General features: G+C 33.6%; 1 protein-coding gene across 2 annotated transcripts in view; it reads left to right on the forward strand.

Moving 5' to 3' along the window:
• Nucleotides 1-1,282: 1,282 nt before the first annotated feature.
• LOC124371103 (dynein beta chain, ciliary-like) overlaps nucleotides 1,283-23,311 on the forward strand; it is a 186,171-nt gene continuing 164,142 nt past the window's right edge. The window contains exons 1-4 of one of the 2 annotated variants that reach the window (XM_046829419.1): nucleotides 1,283-1,307; nucleotides 5,492-5,679; nucleotides 17,635-18,050; nucleotides 18,893-19,008. In XM_046829419.1, coding sequence (XP_046685375.1) covers nucleotides 5,496-5,679; nucleotides 17,635-18,050; nucleotides 18,893-19,008 — 716 coding nt within the window. In that variant the 5' untranslated portion in view covers nucleotides 1,283-1,307; nucleotides 5,492-5,495. Of the gene's footprint in view, nucleotides 1,308-5,491; nucleotides 5,680-17,634; nucleotides 18,051-18,892; nucleotides 19,009-23,311 lie in introns of those variants that run through there. The other variant, XM_046829424.1, reaches the window with a different exon arrangement.

The raw sequence follows: 23,311 nt of genomic DNA on the forward strand, positions 1-23,311 counted from the left end.
CAGGGGAATTACTTTGAAGGGGACAAAATAGATATTCACGAATAAATAAATAATTTTTGAAAATACGCAAAATTCGCGATACTTTTTGAACACACTTCGTATATAATTCTTTAACAGATTACTAGCAAAGGTTACAGTAATAGTGATTCAAGATTTGTTATTGTCGTTAAACACATGACAATAAATGCAATAGACTCTGTCAGTGTTATAATCATTAATCAGTTGTTGGTGAAAATCCCAATATATGACTATGTTGCTTGGTAGCCAAGTGTTAGCATTGAGTGTTTATTTAATAATAGTCGGACAGAAGTATCATAATCATGATGATTACACCTCAACTTTGATGTCAGACAGTATGACACTTCACATTGGTGATGTCAAACAGACACACTGCGATGGGGAAGATGAATAAAATTAGAATATTCTATTTAGTTTGAACGGACTATATAATTTGAGAACATTCTGAAAACCAGGTGAACAAGGTAATACTAGATAGTTTAAACTAAGGAAATCTAATATATTCTGACTACTTATAATATTCTAAGTCTAGTAAATGACAATATTAGGTATTCTTACCTCTGTCAAATCCCAAAACAACCGTGTCACAAACAACTGAATGGCTTTGTTTTTGTAGTTAAAATCGCATAACACAAGAAACAAATATTCATTTCATAAAGACGTATTAAAACTCTATACACATACCACATGCATTCAGCACAACAGCAGATCATGACATCAATATAATACATGATGTTATTAGCCAGGGAGAAAGTCGGTAACATGAAATCCCGCAATAGACAAAACAGGCATTGTAATGAAAAATAACATTTATGTTAGGACTCTTCTCCAGTTTCTGACATCACGTACACTGCCAGGACGCTTCGCTTAGTGTTTTTATGCTTGAATAACCTATTCTGTTTGTATATTCAGCTTAGAATAAAGAATTTAGATATATCAAGTGCCTGCTTATTTAAAAATTAATTACAAAATTGCAAATAAACCAAAAATTTAATGTATATTTAGTTTTTAATGAAAAAGAATAAATACAAATAGATTGTGTACTGATAATAAAGCACTTATTTATCTACAAAAGCAATGATGGTTGTTGCAGATGCATGGGAATACATAGAGTCTATCAGAGACCTGGTGGATCAGTTGGCACATCGAGTGTTAAGAGCACAAAAGAACCTGGTGAGAATCATTACGCTGGCTAACACGTGGGCAAATATTCCTCTCTTTAACCGTAAAAACTTGGACAAGGATAATCTCCTTGCATTGGAAGAGGCACCAGACAAGGTACTCAAGAGGTTGGTATTGAAGGGATTATTTGATGGATTTAGATAAGATTTGAATGAATATGTTTTTTGTGTAAGCTGTATATTATTCATACAATCCTAGGAACATTCAATATAACATGTTTACTATGTTATTATCTTATATGTAGATCTTTCTACAGGGTGTTTGAAAAGTATGGGTACGGCTTAATATTTTAAAAACCATAGGAGATAACATCTATAAACTTTGCACAGTGTCATATGGCTATGTAAACAATAAATAAAACTAAAAAACATTGGTATTTATTGTGTTTTATTTATTGTGTTATAAATTTATGACATAATTTGCTAATTAAAAAAATTCAGTGAAAACACATTGGTTAGTAGAGTGAAACGCCGCCTACCGCATCAGAATACGACGATCCAGTCAGAAATGGCAGCGCATAATGTACTTCACAATGTGTACCTAAAACAAGCCGCCATTTCTGATTGGATAAACCTTTTGAGATGCGGTTTGCGGCATTCAACTCTACTAAGTGAGCTCTTTCAAATGAGGTATCACTCGACCCATGCTTCAATTTAAGATTTCCATGTTTTCCTCTGTGGGCCGTCCCCCCATGGTTGGCATGTCATGGTAATAGCAAGGAAAAATAGTTTACATAGCCATATGACACTGTGCAAAGTTTATAGATGTTATCACCTATGGTTTTTAAAATATTAAGCCGTACGGTACCCATACTTTTCAAACACCCTGTATATGTTTGTTTGTAATATTATTATGGACTGATGGAGGTTGAATAGAATCCCATGCACTGCAACCTCGAATACTTATTGTACTGCCAACAGAGAAACATGAAAAAGGGAAAGGCAAGGCTGCCTGATTGTTCATGTGTCTAGTGCTATAAGCTGTATTAGTCTAAAATCCGAGAATAAATCTGCATTGTTTAAAAACACAAACAAGTGTTTCATTAAATAAATATAAGAATTTTCCCTAAGAATGAGATTGATTGTCAGTATACAAGTTTAGTGGAGGTAGTAATTGGAGGGTATTGAAAAGGTTAACCCTCTGAGTGACAGTGTTGTTGGCAACCAGTTACAAGGATTTATTCATAAATACATAAAATACTAATGTCTCTTAAATATAGTCTTATGCATACTTAAATAAAAGAGATAACAGGAAAAATACATTATGTTAAGGACTATGTCAGTTTGTTTTTAATATATTATTAAAAGAAATGTAAAATACATTATAAAAGTAAGGGAAATTTCACTTTTGGCTTCAAAAAGTTGTATACTTCCATTTTTAGGATAAATTTATTGAGAATATGCAAAGTACGACAAAGAAGAACATTTATAATACGCATATATTCATTAGAATAAGTTTTTAAGAGGTTTGTATAAGAAATGTACAATGAATGGTCCGAACGCTATCTCAAAAGTAAACTGACAGACATGAAATTTTGCATAAACTTTAGTTTTATTTTACAGATATAAAATTGAATGACATTAATATCTACCATGTCACTAAAGATTGATATAACTGATGGGAAGTCATTGTCATTGTTTTAGTGTAACATTTTTATGTAAATGGTTTTTAATTTATAATGTTTATTTGTTACATTGCTTTAGTTATATTATTTTATTGTTAATTCTTCATACTTTATTTCTTATTATAGGCAATTTTCTACTTCATAGTTTATAGAATTAATGAATTTTTATTATTATATTAATGTTAATGTTATTTTTACTTATATTGGTATTTTTCATAATTAATTTACCACTATAGACCTTTCTAGTACATAGTACTGGAATTGTTATTACTTGGCATGGCGAAGATATAGTTTTTTTTTTTTTAATTGTTATCGAGTGACAATTTTCGTATGTAATGATTAAACTGAAAATAGTGTTATGTTTGTGAAATTGAATTTTCTCTTTTTTTCTATTGGGTTGAAAATTAATGGTGGTGGAAGACAAAAATGGACTGCAAAAGTTTAAAACTTTTAAACATGTTACTGTCAACAACTTTTCCCACACGCACCCTGTGAGATTTATGTATTGAAATGTTGACCTGAATAAAGAGTTTTGAACTTGAACACACACACGCGCACACACACACACACAACACACGCCAATGCACACGCACACGCGCACACACACACACACACACACACACACACACACACACAGGGTGTAGCTCAAATACATTTCAGTTGTCCGTTGAGAATGATGTCCGGTATCGTACGATAATCGAACTAAGAATTAAATGGTTACCATAGTTAATGATTTTTCAGAATATATGAAATAAAAATCATTTATACGACCTTTAATACCTAAAATTTTAATATTTGCACATGTCTACTTTGGCGATGAATATTCGTCGTTGCCAATTCAGATGGACATTTGGCGACAACAATTCTCTTTATGCCAGCTGTAGGGTTAAGCAATCCAGGTAGAGAACTCAAGACTGTGATCTGAGATTACCAAATTTTGCACCTTTTGATTGAGCAACTGTGTAATTAGTGTTGCTTCCAATCATTGTCTATTCTGGCTGTAACAGAGAACGTAGATAGTGTTTCTCCAAGCTATTCATATAAGAGGCTCAAAGACTGTGGTTTGAGATGAAAAAATTCTGCACTAAGTGGACTAAGCACAACAAAACAACTATACGATCATATAATTAGTAATTTTTTGTGTATTTTGATTATCTCAGTGGTGAACCCACAAGCAGCCCAGGTATGAGATGACCAAGTTCTGTGCCAAGTGACTGAGCCCGATGAAATTTTATTTATTTTATTTACATGCTATAAAACAGGGTTTACCCCAATAACATTACATAAGTTCCCAAAAAATCTACAAAAATGTCTTGAGTTATATTGTAGTTATCTAGCACACAAATAATAATAAATACAACCTTTAAAACTTTTCAATAAGAATACATGTTTATGCAAAATATATAAACTAACAATATAAATAATATAATAATTATGTAATGAGTATAATGTAATAAATATAATATAAATGTAATATAATAAATAATACTTCCATATACAGCTTAAATAAACACTAACCCACATAGAAAACAGAAGAACCTCGGGAGCAACTGATGGGGAAACATTGGCTTACGCATCTCATGATAACAATCTCTTAATATTTGTTTTGAAAACATTCTAGCTGTTATGGTGAATGTCAATGTTGGATCCACTTAAAAAGTATTGTATTATACGAGACCTCTTGTATATAAGACCTCAAATGACTATGTTATTATTATGGCCTGTGTCCAGGTTAAACTGACCACTATTCATTTTCATGATAACTTTGATGAGAAAAGTACTCATGCTTTAGGGTTGTATGTCCTTTTAACGCTTCTCTTCCACAAGGTAAATCCTACATCCTATAACAGCCCCACAAGAGCAGATATGAGAAGAGCAGATAAACTGTCACTGTATCCAGCATTGTTTCCCAAACAGGGATAAACCATCCTGTGTCATGCTGAGGGTAAGTAGTTCAACAAGGAGTAAAGCAGGCAGGGGTGTCCATTGGTTTTTATATATAACAATAAGTGAGAAAATTATGGTTTCCTGCTGGCATAAAACGATGTAATAATTTGTTTTATACTAACATACAAGATTTCTAATGGAGCAGTTACTGTTCAGTGAGATTAATGTTTTTATTCTTTCCATTATTGATAGTAGTCCTCTAAAATATCTTTTTGTAAAACTGAAAAATAGAAAAAATGTTTAATTATTCCACAAAGAATTGCAGATATTTTTAGTTAATATTTGATGACATCTTAAAATTAGACTTACAGAAAAACTGCTGAAGATAAGTATATGAATCATTTATGGAATGTATAAGAAGGGCTGCTAAAAGAAATTACTTAAATTTTTATTCATAAGAATTTAAATTTTCTTAAATTATGTTGCATTAAAACATGTAATTTTATTGAAGTACTTTAACAATTTTTTTTTTTTTTTTCATTTTTATCAATTCATAATGTAAAATATTTACATTCATATCTTGAGCCTCTTTCGATGGTCCTGGTTAGAAAAAATAAAAGCTTATATTTTCTTGAAGAGTGATGAGAAATAAGTTTTATATTTTTTATCTTTACAAAAATAAGAATTGTGAATCTGAAAAAATATGTACATGTAACTAAGAACCAAAAATACCACCTTAAGGTTTGCTTTATCTCTTATACAAGTCTGTTGTTGGGGCAGGTACATGGAACTGCATCAAGCGGGGCTGGAAGTCTGTAAGTTGGTGGCAGAGAACTTCCGCCTGTACTTCAATGTACCACTAAGAGTCCCCCCGCCTCCTCCCCCTGCCGATGAGGCTTTAGAGGATGAGCTGTATGAACAGTTGCTGCCCCTGCCACCGGAAGAGGGTGCCCCATTGACACCTCAGGGTATGCAATTCCTCAATATAAAACAGATCTAAAGTGTAATTTATTTTAAAATACAAATGCTTAATTTATAAGTAAATATGAAACTTGAATTTTATAAGACTTTACAGGATTTAATAATTTTTGTTTCATACATAATATTATAATCATTACTAACAGCTTCATATCCAATTTCCTGATGAATAACAGTGACGTCATAGGCATATCCTTTTAAAATGGCATATCAAACACGCCTGAGATAAAGATTGGTCACTGGAACAATTCCAATATCCTCATCCATGTTACAATAATAATTTAATTTTAAGCTTAAAGAGCACTTTATAAGCTCCAATGAATAACTTGATTTACTTTGCAATTTCATAACATTTGATTTAATATCTCCTGAAAGTCTCATTCCCTAGCATTTTTGTGAAAGTACCTATGATATAATACCTTTGATTATATTAGTTACACATAAGCTATTTGTAAAGGCAAGGTTTGCTGAGGATCTACTTCTGAGGATCGACTGTAGGGCCTATAGCACAATTGCCATCACACACTCTTCGTTCCCCTTCCAGCGCCACTGCCACTGCCTGCCATGTCCTCGTCAAACCTTGTTTCTATTACTATATCTGTGTGTGTGTCTGCTGCTCCTTCAGATCACGTTCATGTATTCACTACACTCCGACTCCACTTTTAAGTTGTACAGTATAGCGGTTGTTTTGAGCCCTGCTCTCCACTTTATTGTGCACAATATTATCTCGGCTAGAATAAACAAACTGTACTATTCTAAATTTAAATAACAGAAGAAGAATTATGTGAACAATTTAGTTAGTGAAAATTTATTTTTAAAATATTATCACAACAAATATTATAAAAGGTTTGTTTTTAACAACAAAACATCTTTGAACCGATTGACAACTATGTTACAAGTTCAAAAAAATTTAATATAAATGGATAATATAAACTGGACAACATTTTTTCAGTCATGCTTCCGCCACTACTAACCTACTAATGAACATTCAAAAGAAGGCTTGTTCACATGTCTGGACATTAGCAGTGATTGTAAATTTTAATTCATTTCCTGATTCATTTTATTGTAAATATTAGGTATCTAATGTTATTTTCATTCATTGCTTTTTTGTACTAAGTAAATAAATATGTTAAATATACTGGGTTGGAATAATTATATCAATATCAGCACCTTAACGTGCAGGTGATAGTTGTATAATCCTAATTATATGTTAGTAATATTATAAACGTGGACATATCTTGGATGCATATTTGAATATCATACAAAATTACTGCACTTTTTAAAACAAATAATGTGTATGTAAGCAATTTAAAACAACACATTTTAAATAAACACTTTTAGTGTAAACAACATTTTTATGAAGTTTAAACTATAATTTAAAGACTAAAATTAAAAATCCAAAAATTCTGCAAGTACAAGCCTGGTTGATTTCAAATCTAGGTTTTATTCATGTGGAAGAGGTAAAAAACTGGCCTATTGAGAGACATGTTTATGAACATGGGAGAAGAAGTGTGTGAGTCCACTAACAGGACAAATACTCTTTGTTTAATGCCTGTTGTTGCCAATAGATGATTTGAAAGGATAATAGGTTTTTACAATACAATACAATTTTCTTTATTGCAAATTCGTTAAGAATTACAATGGTGTCATAAATACATAAAAGTACATGTTATTTTTCAGTATTTTCAAAGAATTCTTTTAGTGAGTAGACCGGTCTTTTGATCAGCTACTTCTTCAGCTCCTGGTGCAGCTTATTGCCAGTCAGGTCTCTCAGGCAGTCTGGTAGATGGTTCCTCAGTTTACAGCCTGCATAAGAAGGTTTTTTCTCCCAGAGAGTAGTTCGATGTACTGGAAGGACCAGCTTGGAGCCATGACGAGTGTTATAGTGGTGTAGATCATGGTTTCTTATAGGATTTATTTCATCTACATGCTTTATGGTTTCAAGTATGTAGAGAGCCACCACTGTGAGGATTCCTAGGTTGGTGAAAGCTGGTCTGCAAGTCTGTAGAGGGTCAAGATTAGCAAGAATCCTTATAGCTTCCTTCTGAAGAACAAGGATTCAGTTCATGTTGTGTGCTGAAGTTCCTCCCCACGCTGTCAAGCCATATCTAAGATGTGATTCCATCAGGGCGAAGTAAGCTGTCTTTGCTGCAGAGAGTCCACCAATGTATTTAATTCTTTGGACGACATATATTCCAGCACTGATTTTTTTGCACAGGTGGTCTATGTGCTCTGTCCATGTTAATTTGTTGTCAAGTATAACACTGAGAAATTTTGTAGGGGTTTCTGTTGTTACATCATCCATTTGAGGAACTATGTCTTTTTTCGTGCTGAAATTTAGAGATGTGGTTTTGGAAGGGTTAATTGTGAGGTTATTGTTCTTTGAGTAAAGGATTGAGACTGATTTTGAGTTAAGGTAAAGGCCTTGAGCTGTGTTTTTGTTGAGTAAAATTGTTGTGTCATCTGCGTACATGATTGCAGTGGCATTTTCACTTGCTATTTGCTTGGGGAAGTCGTTTGTAAACAAGATGAAAAGAATCGGACCTAATACCGAGCCTTGTGGGACTCTTCTTGTCAGTTCGATTTTTGAAGATCTGCAGTTTATTGTAGCTTCATTTGATACGTTTTCAGTTCCACAATTTGGGAGCGTCTTGTTATATAGCTTTTGAACCATTTTAGAGCTGAGTTTCTTATACCTAGTCTTTTAAGTTTACTGCATATCGAGTCATGGCCCAGGCAGTCAAAAGCCTTGCTATAGTCTAGGAAAATGGCAGAAGTGTATCGTTCACTTTCTATCTGGTCTAAGACAAACTCAATTAGTGCTATTAAAGCTGTAGACGTCGACTTATTCTTCCGAAAGCCATGTTGGTAGTCAGTTAAGAGGTTGTGATGAATAAGGTGTGCCATTAATCTTGCTAAAACAATTTTTTCTAGGATTTTGGAGAAAGTGGAAATGAGAGAGATGGATCTGTAACTTTTGGCACTTTTAGTTGGTCCTTTTTTGTGTTTAGGGTATATCTTACTGATTTTTATGGCGGACGGGAATATTCCTTCTTTGAATGAATTATTTATAAGACTAACTAGAGGTGAGATAAGTTCTTGAGAGCAATGCTTTATTATCTTTGAAGAAATCTCGTCTACTCCACTTGATGTTTTGGTTTTGAGGGAGTTTATTATTGTTTTAACTTCTTTGTAGGATGTTGAAGTTAAGGTAAGAGATGTTAGACTGAGAGGTTCCTCTCCGCTCAGCGTCGTACCTGGGTCTTGGCCATTTGCCATCATTATATGTTACAAAACTGGAAGCTACATTACGAGGATTGAAACCAACCCTCTTCCTCAGGTGTCAAAACATCATAAGACATGTAACATATAATAATGGCTAATGTCTAAAATCATATAATCATTTCAGGACCAATACCTTCAGAGTGTCATTTATTTTTCACCCCTTTTCATTCCCCTCACCAACATTCTTTTAAGGCAGGCCATAACTGAAGAAATGTTTTGCTTCTTACAAATGTATGTCAATTTAGTCATGAAATTGTAAACCAATTTCATGACTTCCTTTGAGCATTAAATATTAAAACATATAATTGATTACATCTTAATCTAGTATTTATTTCCAACTAAACACATACTGTAAAAATCAAAATGTTAAACACTAGCAAGTATCACGGTTCCTTTTCATGTAAATAGCAATATTTTTAGTGTTATCACAACAGCACTAGCATTTTCATTTCCATGACAGTGGTCAGATCTGCAACAAGGAAAAAAGTTCATTTTTACATCAGAATATTAAATACATAGGAGTATTTGATGATTATCTTATAAATAATAAATAATAGTTTAAAAAACTAAAAAAACACGCTTTTATAACTAACCAAACTAAAAAGTAGAAAATAATTTTTAATTACAAAGAGTTTATATTATGGTATTAGAAGGCAAAACAATCATTCATAGTCAATCACCTCAAAATAAAATTATAATAAAATTTAAGTTACTAACAGAATAAATTAATTCAGAGTAAAAAGCGTGGGTGCTTGATATATTAAATATTACAATCATTCTATCGGTAATTATCTTTGAGAGGAGACTTATGAAATGTAGTAAAATGCACCCCACGCTTTTTACTCTGAATGAACTTATTCTGTTAATAACTGTTAAATTTTTCTTTTTTTTATTTATTTAACCCGTACTTTGCCCTTGCTTAACTAGCTATTGATATAAATAAATAAACGTTTGATTTACAATAATTGCTATTGAGTTTATTTGTCACATACAGGGTTTCGTGGATTATACTGCGATGGGCACATAAAAAAATTATATCCAACATAGGAAAAATTGTGGTACATGTTAAATTTGAATTTATACAAAAATAGATTTAAATTTTGAAAAATTTGGAATCATAAATTGGGTAGACCTTACTTGAGTTCAAATCCAGTTTTACTTTGTATGTTCCATTGACACTTCTTCATCTTTCAATCATCCTTGTCGGCTTAGTGTAGATTTAATACTGGTAGTAGTAATCTTTGCAGATTTGAGAGTTCTGATTGTCATCCAATATTCAAGTGTTCATCATCTAGTAAATGTCTTTTCTGTTCTTGGATTCAAAAATCGAGATTCACCAATTTAATACAAATAATAAAAATATTACTGTATTTAATAACTTGTTTATTATGTTTATTAAAAAATGTTTATTAACTTTGATGAGAAATGCTTCTTCTCAGTCTCCTATTAAGCCATCATTCAAAAGAATAAAATTCCATTATTGTAAAGTCACCAGCTGATCTAAATTCACTTTATAACTCCAGGTGTTGTAAACTTACTTTGCATAACAATCTCCTTAATATTAAGATTTAATGTATTCTGTGGTATTTGGTCTAAAGAAATTATTTTTTTTATCTGATGATTCAATTTTACAATAGTTTATGTATTTCTATCTTATATGTATGATAATTTGTTTAAGTTAATTTTAACTCTAAAATAGGTTGCTAGTTTTTTCTTAATTTTAAAATCTATTGATTTATATATGTTTATTGAAGTTACCAAATAGCATGGGTGTATGTTCTTCTTCTTGTATGGATTCCTCTGTGTGTGTGTGTGTGTTTGTGCGCGTGAGTGTGTGCGTGCGTGCGTGTGTTTGTGAGCGTGAGTGCGTGCGTGCGTGCGTGTGTGTGTGTGTGTGTGTGTGTGTGTGTGTGTGTGTGTGTGTGTGTGTGTGTGTGTACTTATGTGGTATAAACTCCTAAGTTATTTATTAATCTTTTATAAACAAACATAAAACAATATGAACTTTTCAAAACAAAACTTTAACATAACTTAAATTTTATTATAATTTTATTTTGAGGTGATTGACTATGAATGATTGTTTTGCCTTCCACTACCATAATATAAACTCTTTGTAATTAAAAATTATTTTCTATTTTTTAGTTTGATTAGCTATAAAAGCGTGTTTTTTTAGTTTTTTAAACTATTATTTATTTTTAATTTTTTAGTTCGATGTATCAATTAGTTTCTTGTGGAAATGTGGAATTTCTTACAAATCATTCCGCAATCTCATCTTTTCATTTAAAGCTTCACTATTGCATGGGGTATTTCCTGTTAGCTTAGAGCAATCAAGTTCTTCAATCCTAATATCGTCTAAAGATCTTGCATGACTAAGTGCTACATAGGCTTGTCCAGCAGCAAACAATCGCGAGCCTAGATCAAGGATGTTGGGTCGGATAGGTTTTTGCCTGCTTGGTGCGTTTCTGTAATTGGTGCCCCATTAAAGGTTCTGTCCTATTAATAACTACCAACTGGGAAATAGCAACCTGCATCGCCTCAATATGACTCCTCGAGCTTGCACTTAAGATGTCGGCTCTAATCCCTGGAGACTCGGAGCTTCGCAGTTCTCTTTAGATTAATTATTGTCGTAAAAATCGAAGGCTGGCATCTAAGCTACCAAGGAACTGTGGCTGTTTGAAACACCTTGGCCGGACTTGAGGGTTAGGTATGTGAAGTATTTAATAAACGTAATGTTGGCTAGTATATATCATTTATCATTCTTACTGAGCTGTATTAAAGCTATTACTTATTTGAGATATACTATTATAAAATGTTACACCCTTAACTAAGTTAAATTTTTCGTATCGTAAATCATTTTATATTTTTATCATATAATTGCTATATTCTGATATATATCAAACATACACATACATAATAAAACTAATGGTTATTGTAGTTCAGACTTCAATATACCCATATTTTGGTACATTTATTATTTAATTTATTAGCTATACATCTTCGGTAATGTGTAAAATAACTAAACTGTGTTTCTTCAACTTTATTTTATAGTAAATAAAATTGAAAAGGCAAGAAAAATTTGGAATATTGTTGAAATGGAATTAGTTAAAAACACTAAAGGCTTTGTCTGATAAAAATACTATGTATGTTTCTGTAAAGCAACAGCTCAAATTAGTATTATGTAATGTATACTAAACAAAGAACATGCATCGATTATATCTAGTAGGTCTTAAGTAGGTACTTTTTAACCGAAGTAGGTATCTCGGTCCTACGTAAGTATATATATTTTTTTTCTTCGTCAGAACAACAAGGCAAACTCTAATACCATGGTACTGGAAATACCTTAGACCTGAAATATATGACAAGGACTGGAAATATGCGCTTTTTGACCGAAGTAAGTTTTCAGGATCTGTGTGATCCGAGATTTGTGTTTTCTTGATCGGGATGACAAGGCAGATTCAGCTGTGACGTTATGTACATAATTAATTAGAACCAGAAATGCTCCTACACGTGCCAAACATGATATAATAATTAAGTTAAACTCTGATACTGTTTACAATGAACTTAAATAATATCTACCTGATCTATGCCTACTTACGTTTTAAAATTTTTATAGGACTCCCATCACATTACATCATACGAGGGTCGTCCAGAAAGTAAAGAACGTTTTGTTATAAGTCAATAAAAACAAAAGATAAGAGCATGGAAATTTATTTATAAATACTTATAAACTTACTCTATTTTTCTACAAAATCGCCGGAACTGTCAAGGCACTTGTTGTAGCGTGGCACCAGTTTTTCTATACCGACGTTATACTGTTCTGCCGCCAAGGAATGAAGCCACGTTTTTACTCCTTCTTTGAGGTCTTCGTCACCCAAAAAGTTTTTTTCCGCCTAAAAACACTTTCAACTTTGGAAACAAGTGATAGTCACTCGGAGCCAGATCTGGACTATACGGAGGGTGTCCGATGATTTGCCATTTGAAAGAATTGAGTTCTGCTTTGGTTCGTGCACTGCAATGAGGCCGAGCATTGTCGTGGATCAGCACCACTTTCGACGACAGCATTCCGCGTCGTTTGTTCTGAATAGCGCGGCGAAGCCGATGCAAGGTCTCGATGTAGGCCTCTGAGTTGATTGTTTAGCCTCTCGGCATGAACTCCACATGGATTAGGCCTTTTCGGTCCCAAAAAACTGTTGCCATCAATTTCCTGGTGTTCAAATTTGGTTTTTCTTTCCTGTTTTTTGTTGGTGAATTCGAGTGATGCCATTCCATTGACTGGAGCTTTGTCACCGTAAACTGCCTTAATTTGCCTATAAATTTCAATAGGTCGAACATTCTGTGCATTCAGAAACCGTATCACACTACGCAGTTCACACTTGGCGGGATTTTCAATTAACGCCGCCATTTTAAACTTTCACAGGAGACGCAAACGTGACCTCACGGTACCGCTACTCAGCTCACACTGAGGCAGAAGGTGTGGCTAACGAACAAGCTATCTACCGCGGTGGTGGGTGAACTGCGCCGCCCGTGATGCGCAATCGTTCTTTACTTTCTGGACGACCCTCGTAATTGCTTTTACTAAATAATATTAGAACTTCGGTTCTAAAGATTGCATGCGAAGTCGCGGGTAACAGTTAGTATATATATTTAGGTAGTATTCATGGCAAATTTGTCATTTATAAAGTACACATTCTGTTTATAACACATTCTTTGTCATATAACTATTTCAGCTCCACTGATAATCCACAAACTTTTAATAAATAAAATAAGTAGTATGAAACTATTAGAAATATTAAAACATAATATATTATTTATTGCAATCAACCAGCTCACTGAGAGGAAATAAATTTGCATCACAGTGATGATATGGACAGACACTGTCAGCAGCGCTGGCAGTGGTGAACTGTAGTTGAGACTCAAGCGAGCCGACCTGAACAGTTCCAAACATTCATCATTTACCACCCCAATAACAGAGCTTTGAGAGAAACGATAAGTTAACGTCATAGCAGTTAGGGTACACCACAGTAATAATATTCACTAACCAAGCCCTTCACTCCAGACAAAGCAGTCTGAGTATTCACTTTATTCATGCCTCAATCTATAGAATTTCATGGGTTATCTCTTTTGTAACTGATGTAATCAAAAGTAATACAATGGAGCCCAATGATAATTTTTAAATGGAAGTATTATTATTATAAAAGTAGTTATTATTATACAATTAGTATAATTTTTACATTGTACAACCTAGTTGTAATGACGCTATTTTTTGTACCCATGTGGGAAAAATATAAATAAAGATATTTTGATTTTGACTTTGAAGTATATATTATTTCATTGTTTATGCAAAATTTCAACATAATCGTACTTTATAGATTTTGTGTGCCAGAAGCACAAACATCCAAACTGTAAAAAATGTGTGACAGTTATATTATCTATATACATAAAACAAAACAGGTTAGTTAAACCATTTATAACTTAAGAATGGCCCTAACGATTATAATGATCTCTGATTTGTTGGATTCGTCTCCGCCCTGTAGAATAAGATTAAGTATAGTAAAAATTTATGGTAAAAATCAAGTAAATAGAATAAGAAAAGGATGTTTTTATAATAGTATAGATTGAAAGAGCCTTATTGTTAAATGTAATCAACTGTTCTACGTAATATTGTTTTATGACAGTACAACCATATGTTTAATTAATTTAACCACTTATAAGTAAGCTTGATAGTAACAACACTTCTTATTTCTACCTATTCTGGAAAGATTAAAAAAATATCCAGATAAGAAAATTAAATGTTTTGTACTAATATGCCTTTCGTACTTTTGAGCAAATATTAAGTATGCAGTGCTTGGTCAGTACTGTAATACAGGTATCAAAGAAAAAGTTACTATCTAACATTTACTATACATTTAAAGAATTTTATATTATAAACATCTTAGTTGTATTTTAACAGCAGTAGGCTTCTCAGACCTGTTTATGTTTATATATATATATATATATATATATATATATATATATATATATATATATATATATATATATATATATATATATTTCCTTAATCGGAGAAACAAGGCAAAATCAACCTTCTACCAACCTAGGAATTATATACATTTTTAAATGGGTAATCAGTACCATATTTGTCATTACAGGGATGCTACAGGTCAGGGAAATCAGGGAAGTCAGGGAAAAGTCAGGGAAAAAAAAACAGGACTGGAAATCAGGGAAAAGTCAGGGAATCCGGTCTCAAGTCAGGGAATTTCGACGTTGGTCAGGGAAAAATATAAAATCCCTTTACACAAATAAACTTACTGCCGCCGCGCCGAGTCCAAGCCTGCAGACGACGCGGTGCATGTAGCAGGCAGCCAAAAACCCTGGGGATTGCGTCGAAAAAAGTCAGGGAAAAATGAAAAATTTGGTCTAGAAATCAGGGAAAAGTCAGGGAATTTCATTATTGGACTCCTGTAGCAACCCTGCATTAGTGCATAACTATTTTCTTGACTCCCTTTTTTGTCTTAAAAAAAAATTATAATATATCTCTCATGCATTGACTTGTGTTAACATTTGCAGTGGTCACATGCTTTGTACACTTGTTTATTTCTCAAATTGCAGTTGTAGAATGGGTGGTTTGTTAAACATTAACATGGGCATTAGCCCAGTCTCTCCATTTTAATTTCTTGAGCTAGTGCAAATATGCCATTCCAAAATGTCAAAGGAAGCACATCAACACATACAGTTCTGTGCATCAGGTATAGCATGATCAGTGGCCTCGAAATACGCAGAAGCCAAGGAGTCTAATAAAGTAGTGGGGGAATTAAGCGGCTCAGTCTGTTGCCATGCTGGGTGTGGTGTACTTCTCTCTGCAACTTTCTACAGTGCCTCCCTAAAAACATTAGCTTATGGAAATCCACGTGTAGTAATGCCTTTTGTGTGTTCATTATTTTCACTGTTTTGTGTTCACAACATTTTACAATGTAAAGAGTAAAATACGAGGTAGAAAGCTATACATAGCCTAATAGGTGAAGTAATTGCAAATGTTTACCACTACGACAAGGGAAGCAAACACTAACACACTTATACATTTAAAATCCTTATTGAATGTGGCAGAGAGAAAAATTTATTTCAAGTGAAATAACTGGGCATTGACAACAAAATTACGGAAGTTAAGAATTTTGCTGCAAGAAATCTACCAATAACCAAAACATTTTAACTGAACATTTCGATATCCGTGAATTTTACGTAACATTTTCAAACAGTTTAGCTGCATACAGAAATGATAAAAGGCTGATAGTGTATGTGGATGAAATATATGAATAGAATAGAAAAAGTGCTTTGTTAAATTAGCAATACTCTATAGCAAATGGATATGTATAAGTACAAGAAATCTTGATAAACTTTAATAAAAACAATTTAAATGTAAATTAACCTTAGCTCTTTACAACATTAGTCTAGAAAATACTGTCTGTTGGATTGGTCTACTTTTTATACAAACTTAACATCTCAAAATATTATGCTAAATTCTATAAAATAACTAATAAAAGATTTTCCTCTGTTAATAAATACATAATAAAAGTTAATTGTTTAAAAGTTACAGAAAAACATTTGAAGTATATTTTATGAAATTATTATTTTTAAGTTTATTATTTATATTATTGCAGTATTACATAAAATATTATTTAAATATTACATTTTCTGAAGCAACTGAATGCGATAATTCTAAGTTGGAACAGAGAGTATTGAAGGATTAGAACATGTAAGAAATTTAGAAATTAAACTCGTTAACCAATTCCCATCTATAAGCCCACTCATTTTAAAAAATAATTCCTTAGAGCCAGTCAGTTTTCCCCATTGAGATAATTAATAAAAACTTCTTCATTTTTATCACTAATACTAATATACTTATATAATACTAACATACCATGCTAATCAGTATTATTGGCAGACGATACACCATAACACATGTATATGGTGCTTAATGAAGTACTGTTTTTATTGAAAAACTTACCCGAAATTTAATTTAGTGATAATTTTGCCATTCTAAGTTTTTCTTCAAAATGTAGTTCCCAATACAACGTTGAACAAAAAACTACCTTCAGATATTAATACTGATTTACTATCTAATTTTTCTCCATTGTACCATCTCTTATCGGTTGATTTTAGTCTGCTCCCTTTTCTAAACACCATGATCTTTGACTTATTCAAGTTAACTTTGAGATTCCAATTGTCATAGTTTGCGATTATGTGCTGCAGCCTGGCTGCTGTTGGCACTAGTAACACAATATCACCTGCGTAGAGCAGCACGTTTCCTCTACTAGTACTGTAGTTTTCCGAAACTATAGCTCCACTCCAGGGCCCTGGGCAGGTCGTTGACAAACAAAGAGAACAGTAGGGGACTGAGGAGACAGCCCTGTCTCAAGCCCAGTCAAATTCAGCTGTAAAATCAACGAAGAAACAAAACAGCTTTCCTCATGGCTACACCAAGCGCATATGAACCATACTGGATAAATTAAAAATATAACTACTGTAGAATATCCTTTCTTGAATCCAGCATGAAATTCTGTAAGTATTTCAAAGTAATTAATCCATTTACTCATACTCAATCTTAAATTTAATAGACCTATAAAAATTTTGTGTATAATATTGTATTGTGAATTTTGTGTTAGAGGGTGAAGAAGCAGTGGTAGATGCAGAGACTGGGGAAACTCCTACAGACATGCCAATAGTTGAGGAAGGAGAGGAGGGAGAGACTGAACGGACTGAGCTGCCTTCTAGTGAAGATGTCATGAGAGCCTCTAAGGTGTCAAAGAGAGTAACAATCGTAGGCTCAACAGATGAGACAACACCTGAAGAGAAAAAAGATGAAGAACAAGAAGTTAAGGAAGAACCAAAAAGGTCTGTTGTGAAAGATTCTCCTGAGAAAAAAGAACCTGATGAGAAAAAGAAGTCAGTTGATAAAGGATCACCAGAAAAGAAAGGGGCAGAAGGAAAAAAGAAAGGTAAAAAAGAATCACTTAAACAGAAGAAAGCTTCAGTTCCAAAGCCTCCTACACCTGAACCATCTATAGAACTGACTATGTCTGTAAGTGATTTCTAAAATTACTTAAGTAAAATTAAGATGAAAGATTTGAAATTTTTTAGTAGTATGTAAAATTAAGTCTCTGGTTAAAAATATTGTCTAACTGTGGAGAGCCATGTTGAGAAGGAATGCAACATAATAATTATTGGAATCAGTGGACACAAACCAATGAGTTTGCAATGGGGATATATATATATATATATATATATATATATATATATATATATATATATATATATATTAATAACATAATATTAAACACATATATTAATTATACAGTCCAATACCTGCAGAAACCCATTTTAAATCTTCTTAGTAAACATTGGAAGATATACTGCAAATTAAAATTATATATATATCAAAACATCAGTTTATAAATCCTTCAGTCTCATGCACAGGTCATCTATTCTAGTTCTTTTTATGTTTTGATACATTATGAATATTAACTAAATAAAATTTAGCAGGAGTTGTTTAATATTTGAACAAAAAACTATATTTATTATGCTAGATAAGTTTTATATAACATAATAAAGACACCAAATACAATTTAAAAGATTTGTGCAAAATACAGTTGTGGAAAAAAAAATTAAAAGGATCTTCCTAATTTAAAACCAGTCAGAATTACATACCTCACATTTTAATTATATGTCATTAGTTAAAAAATCAATTATTGTTTTTATAGGTGCTGATTTTTACATAGGATTTTGATATTGTTATAACAGTGCATAACATATTTTATTACTCAACAATTTATTAGTGTCTGTGTGATGGTATAAGTTTGTATTGGTCTATGTGCATATTTACCTTTCCTTCCACTTAATTTGGGTTGAGTTTTGATTTTTTAGGAAGAGATGATTCAAAAAGTTATAGATGATGAAGAGAAAATAGAAAAGTGGAATGCCTATCTTGATATGGTTGATGACGAAGTTCTTCAAGGATTGGAAAGGGCTGTAGAATGCAGGTTAGTATCACTAATTAGTAACCACATGCCATTTTATGGCTCTTATGTATGAATTAGTACAAATTAGTACAAACTTAGGAAACATAAATTTTGATTTGGAGGAGTCACAAAATGCTTTATGGCTTGATACAGAATGATCAGTGAACTCTACCACCACCACCACCACCACGCTAAAGTCAATAATATAACCTACTGACCAACACAAGCATAATCTCATTTCATCAAGACAAATTCACTCTCCTGAAGTTTTAGAGACTTTGAGAGTTACACTTGGTCCAATTTTATACCTCCTCTATCTACAAAGAATATTCTCTACCAATTGTATGTGAAGGATTTCTAATAACTATAAAACACCTGACTTTATCTTTCATATTAAATGTTTGTTTATTTGTCTGTTACTTTAATCTAAAAAAACCAAATATTTGCATGCAACCAATGGTAGGTTTTAACAACAAATAGTGAAATATTCAGATTGAAATGGAGGTTAATTAACTATAGGTATACGGCTTTCAAAAACACTCTGGGTGATTTGAGTTCACGCAGGGTGGGGTAAATACCCCTCCGCCGATGTGACATCGCCCACTCCCAGTCTCCCCACCACTGCACAGACGGTAACTTCAAAGAAAAACTATGTTTTTTAAAAGATTATATTTCCTCCTGGAATGATCTTACTGAAGACCAGTTTAATAAATATAAAAACAATTTTGCACATTTCAAATCTGAAATGAAGCTAAGATGGATTAAAGTACACAAAAAAGAAGAGGTACCTCTAAAAAAACAGTATTCTTTGGCTAGATGGTACATTTGAAATTCCTATCATGACACCAAATCATCCAGGTCGCCCTCGAAATCGTTAAGTGAATCCAGCGTAAGAAGCAAAAGAAGAAAAACAGAAGAGCTACGCATTAATGTAAAAGAAGGTGTTATACTACACACAGCACAAGGTGAATTAAGTAAAATGGGCAAACGAGATGCTTCAAACATACTCAAAGATATAACGAGCTCTCTGACCTGTGCAATGAAATAAAAAAGAAGCTTATGGTACTTCTAAATGTGCAAATCTCTTGTGTCTAACCCCTATGGAAACATTGAAAATGTTTATAGATGCTGACTTAACACAGGGACAGTATGAAATAATAAGAAAAATGAACAAAACTTCTATCCGTGCTATAGTTTAATTCAAGAAGCAAAAAAAGAGTGATATCCTCCTCCAGAAACATGCATGGTAACCAGTACAAGCGCCGAAACGCAACTGCAATCATTAGTTGATATAACCGTTAGGCACTTAACTGTTTTCTTGGAAGAAGTCTTAACAATAATAAAAGGGCAGGAGTGAAACATGTTGAAGTTAATATGTAAATGAGGTTGTGACAGATCATAGCAAGCACAATACAAGCAAAAACTTGATTATGAGCTGACTCGGATGCAAATATTTTCCAAAGCTGCTCTGTACCTGTGTGACTAATTTTTGTGGCATGGACAATGAAAAGGGATTGTGGGAAAATCCAACACCTTTATCTCCCCGATTTTGTCGTCCAATCCGATTTTGGTTAATTAAAAAGACAAAAGATATTACCAAAGAAGAGATCAATCACTTAAATAATTCCATTGATTCTTTAATTGCGACTGAGGTTTACATTGATGGAAAAAAGGTTTTTTGTCAATATGACAATGGTAGATGGAAAAGTCTGCAATGCAGCCACTGGAACAACATCTACTAGTTGTTGTTACATTTGTGGGAAAATTTCCAAAGAATTCAATCAATTATATGACAAAAAACAAATTTCAAAAGAAGTCGCTGAGTTTGGCCTGTCTATTTTACATGCCAGAATAAGATTTTTTAAAAGTATTCTACACTTATTGTATAAATTGCCCATAAAAAAGTATTGGGAAAGAAAAACAGAAGAGGAAAAAGAAATGGAGAAGTAGCAAAAAATAGAAATGCAGACAAGGTTTTGAAATGAAACTGGCTTATTCGTTGATATGCCTAAAATAAACTTCGTAAATACAAATAATGGAAATATAAGTATGAGATTTTTTAAAGATCCGAAATTAGCCTCAGACATTACGGGTGTAGACTACCGGTTAATATACAGGCTCAAAGTAATTTTAGAAATAATATCAAGCGAATACATGATAGATGTAGAAAAAAAATACACTGAAGAAACTGCCTATTTATACATAAAACTGTACTCTTAGCACCCATTGACCCCTACACTCCACAAGGTACTCGTCCACGGGTTGGATATAATAAAAATTGAATTATTACCGATTGGACAAATGTCTGAAGAGGCAGCAGAGGCACGCAACGAACATTTAAAGACATACAGACAGGATTACGCAAGAGAGTCCTGTAATGGTTAGGGAGGAGGAGGAGGGTCATCTCGATAAATCTCTGAGCACATTTTTTTTTCTTCCTGAGGGAAAAGGATAGTTTGTCCCCGCGCTTAGTCCTAAAAGGACCTTTGCACCTCCCTTACTTTAATTTTGTGTCCTTGAAGTCCGAGGCTTTTGCAAAAACCAATCAGATTTGAGGACACCTGTTCTCTGATATCCTTGGGGCTGAGGAGATATGCTCCCAGGTATCTTTTCCGAATTTCTAAGATGGCAGGACAATCTAACCAAATGCTCTGCTGATTCCTCCTCTTCTCCACAGAGTCTACATTCGTTAGTCAGGCTAAGGCCTACCTTCATAAAATGTTTCCTTAGGGGGCCATGTCCTATCAACATTCCTAATATTAGTCTTATATCCTCCTTATTCTGATCTAAGAGAGCAGTCCACCCTTTAACGTAAGGAGAGATAAACATTTTGGATAGTCTTAATCCTGAGGCTTTACTTCAATTAATGTTTCTTATCTTCTTTTCCCAATCTTTGACCAGAGCTTTACTGTTGGAGAAGGATGTCCCGCAACCTGGCTCAGGCCCCAAAATTAAGGATTCCACTCCCTTTTTGGTGAGGATGTCTGCTTTTTTATTTCCATAAATGCCTTCATGACCCGGTACCCAACAGAGTGTTACTCTGTTATTTTTTGCCAGCTCAGCTAGAGCATTCTTACATTCCCAGACTGCTTTCGAAACAAAAACGAACAGGTATCAAGTGCCTTTAGTGCAGCCTGACTATCAGAAAGTATTAAATATTTTAATCCTTTTGTCCTCATTTGTATGAGTCTTCTGGAACATGAGTTTGTTACCATGACCTCCGCCTGAAAAACCGTGGCATGTCTTCCTAGGGTCACAGTCATGTCAAGTCCTGGTTCCTGCCCTAGAGTCAAGGCGTGAACAACCTGTGTAAAACTTCAGGACTCCTTTTGTAGGGTAGGCCTCCTTTTTAATCCATTTCTCCCTACTTTCAATAAAGACTGTATATGGGTTGTCAAAGGAGTATTTCTTAATCATTGTGTCGGACACTTTGGTTAGCATTTCAGCCTCAGGAAATATTTGCAATATCCTCATGTGAGCTTCTAAGGAGGTAGCATTTATTACCTTTGTTCCTAGAAGCTTCATGACTCATGGCTGTTCTCATCACGTCCTGCCCCAGAGGAGTGTATCCCAGGACCGCTTCAATTGCTAGTGTTGGGCAGGAGCTCATCGCTCCTGTGTAAGCAAGCTAGCCTTTGAAGACTCTATAGCCTTTTAGCAGCTGTTGTTTATTCTACTTTCGGCCACCACTCTAAGGCAGCATTATGCGACCATTGGTTTTATTATGGTTTCATAAATCCAATATATCATTCTAGGTTTCAGTCCCCATTTAAATCCAAAAAGTCTCTTACAGACCCCAAGAGCCATTGTTGTTTTGGATATTCTGTTTTCAATATGCGAGTTCCAAGTGAACTCAGGTATTTCACTTCTTTTGTTTGGTTTGTGCTCATTCCCTCCAGGACAGGTTGTGTAAGCTGGAACTTTCTTTTCCTGGTAAAGGTTATCATATTTGTTTTAGATGGATTAATCCGTAGACCTTCCCCATGACACCAGTTGCTTATGAGGTTTAGTTCTCCTTGAATTAGGCATTCCAGCATGCCTTTGTTTTTTCCTGTGACCATAAGCACTAGGTCGTCCGCATAACATAGTAGCCTTGTTCCCCTCTTCTCTACTTTGCTGAGAAGACCATCTACCACAGGAGAGGAGACAGAACTCCCCCCTGGGGGCAGCCTTTCTGGGCCGTGATTGCGGCAGATTCGTCTCCGTACTTTGCTTTTACTTGTCCGCTTTTTAGGAGGGCTACTATCCATTTGACTACACCTGGGGGAACTCCAAAACATTCCATAGCAGTCTCCATGGATTGATATGCTACTCTGTTGAAAGC

Source organism: Homalodisca vitripennis, chromosome 1 (assembly GCF_021130785.1).
Source record: "Homalodisca vitripennis isolate AUS2020 chromosome 1, UT_GWSS_2.1, whole genome shotgun sequence".
In the NCBI taxonomy this organism is placed as follows: domain Eukaryota; kingdom Metazoa; phylum Arthropoda; class Insecta; order Hemiptera; family Cicadellidae; genus Homalodisca; species Homalodisca vitripennis.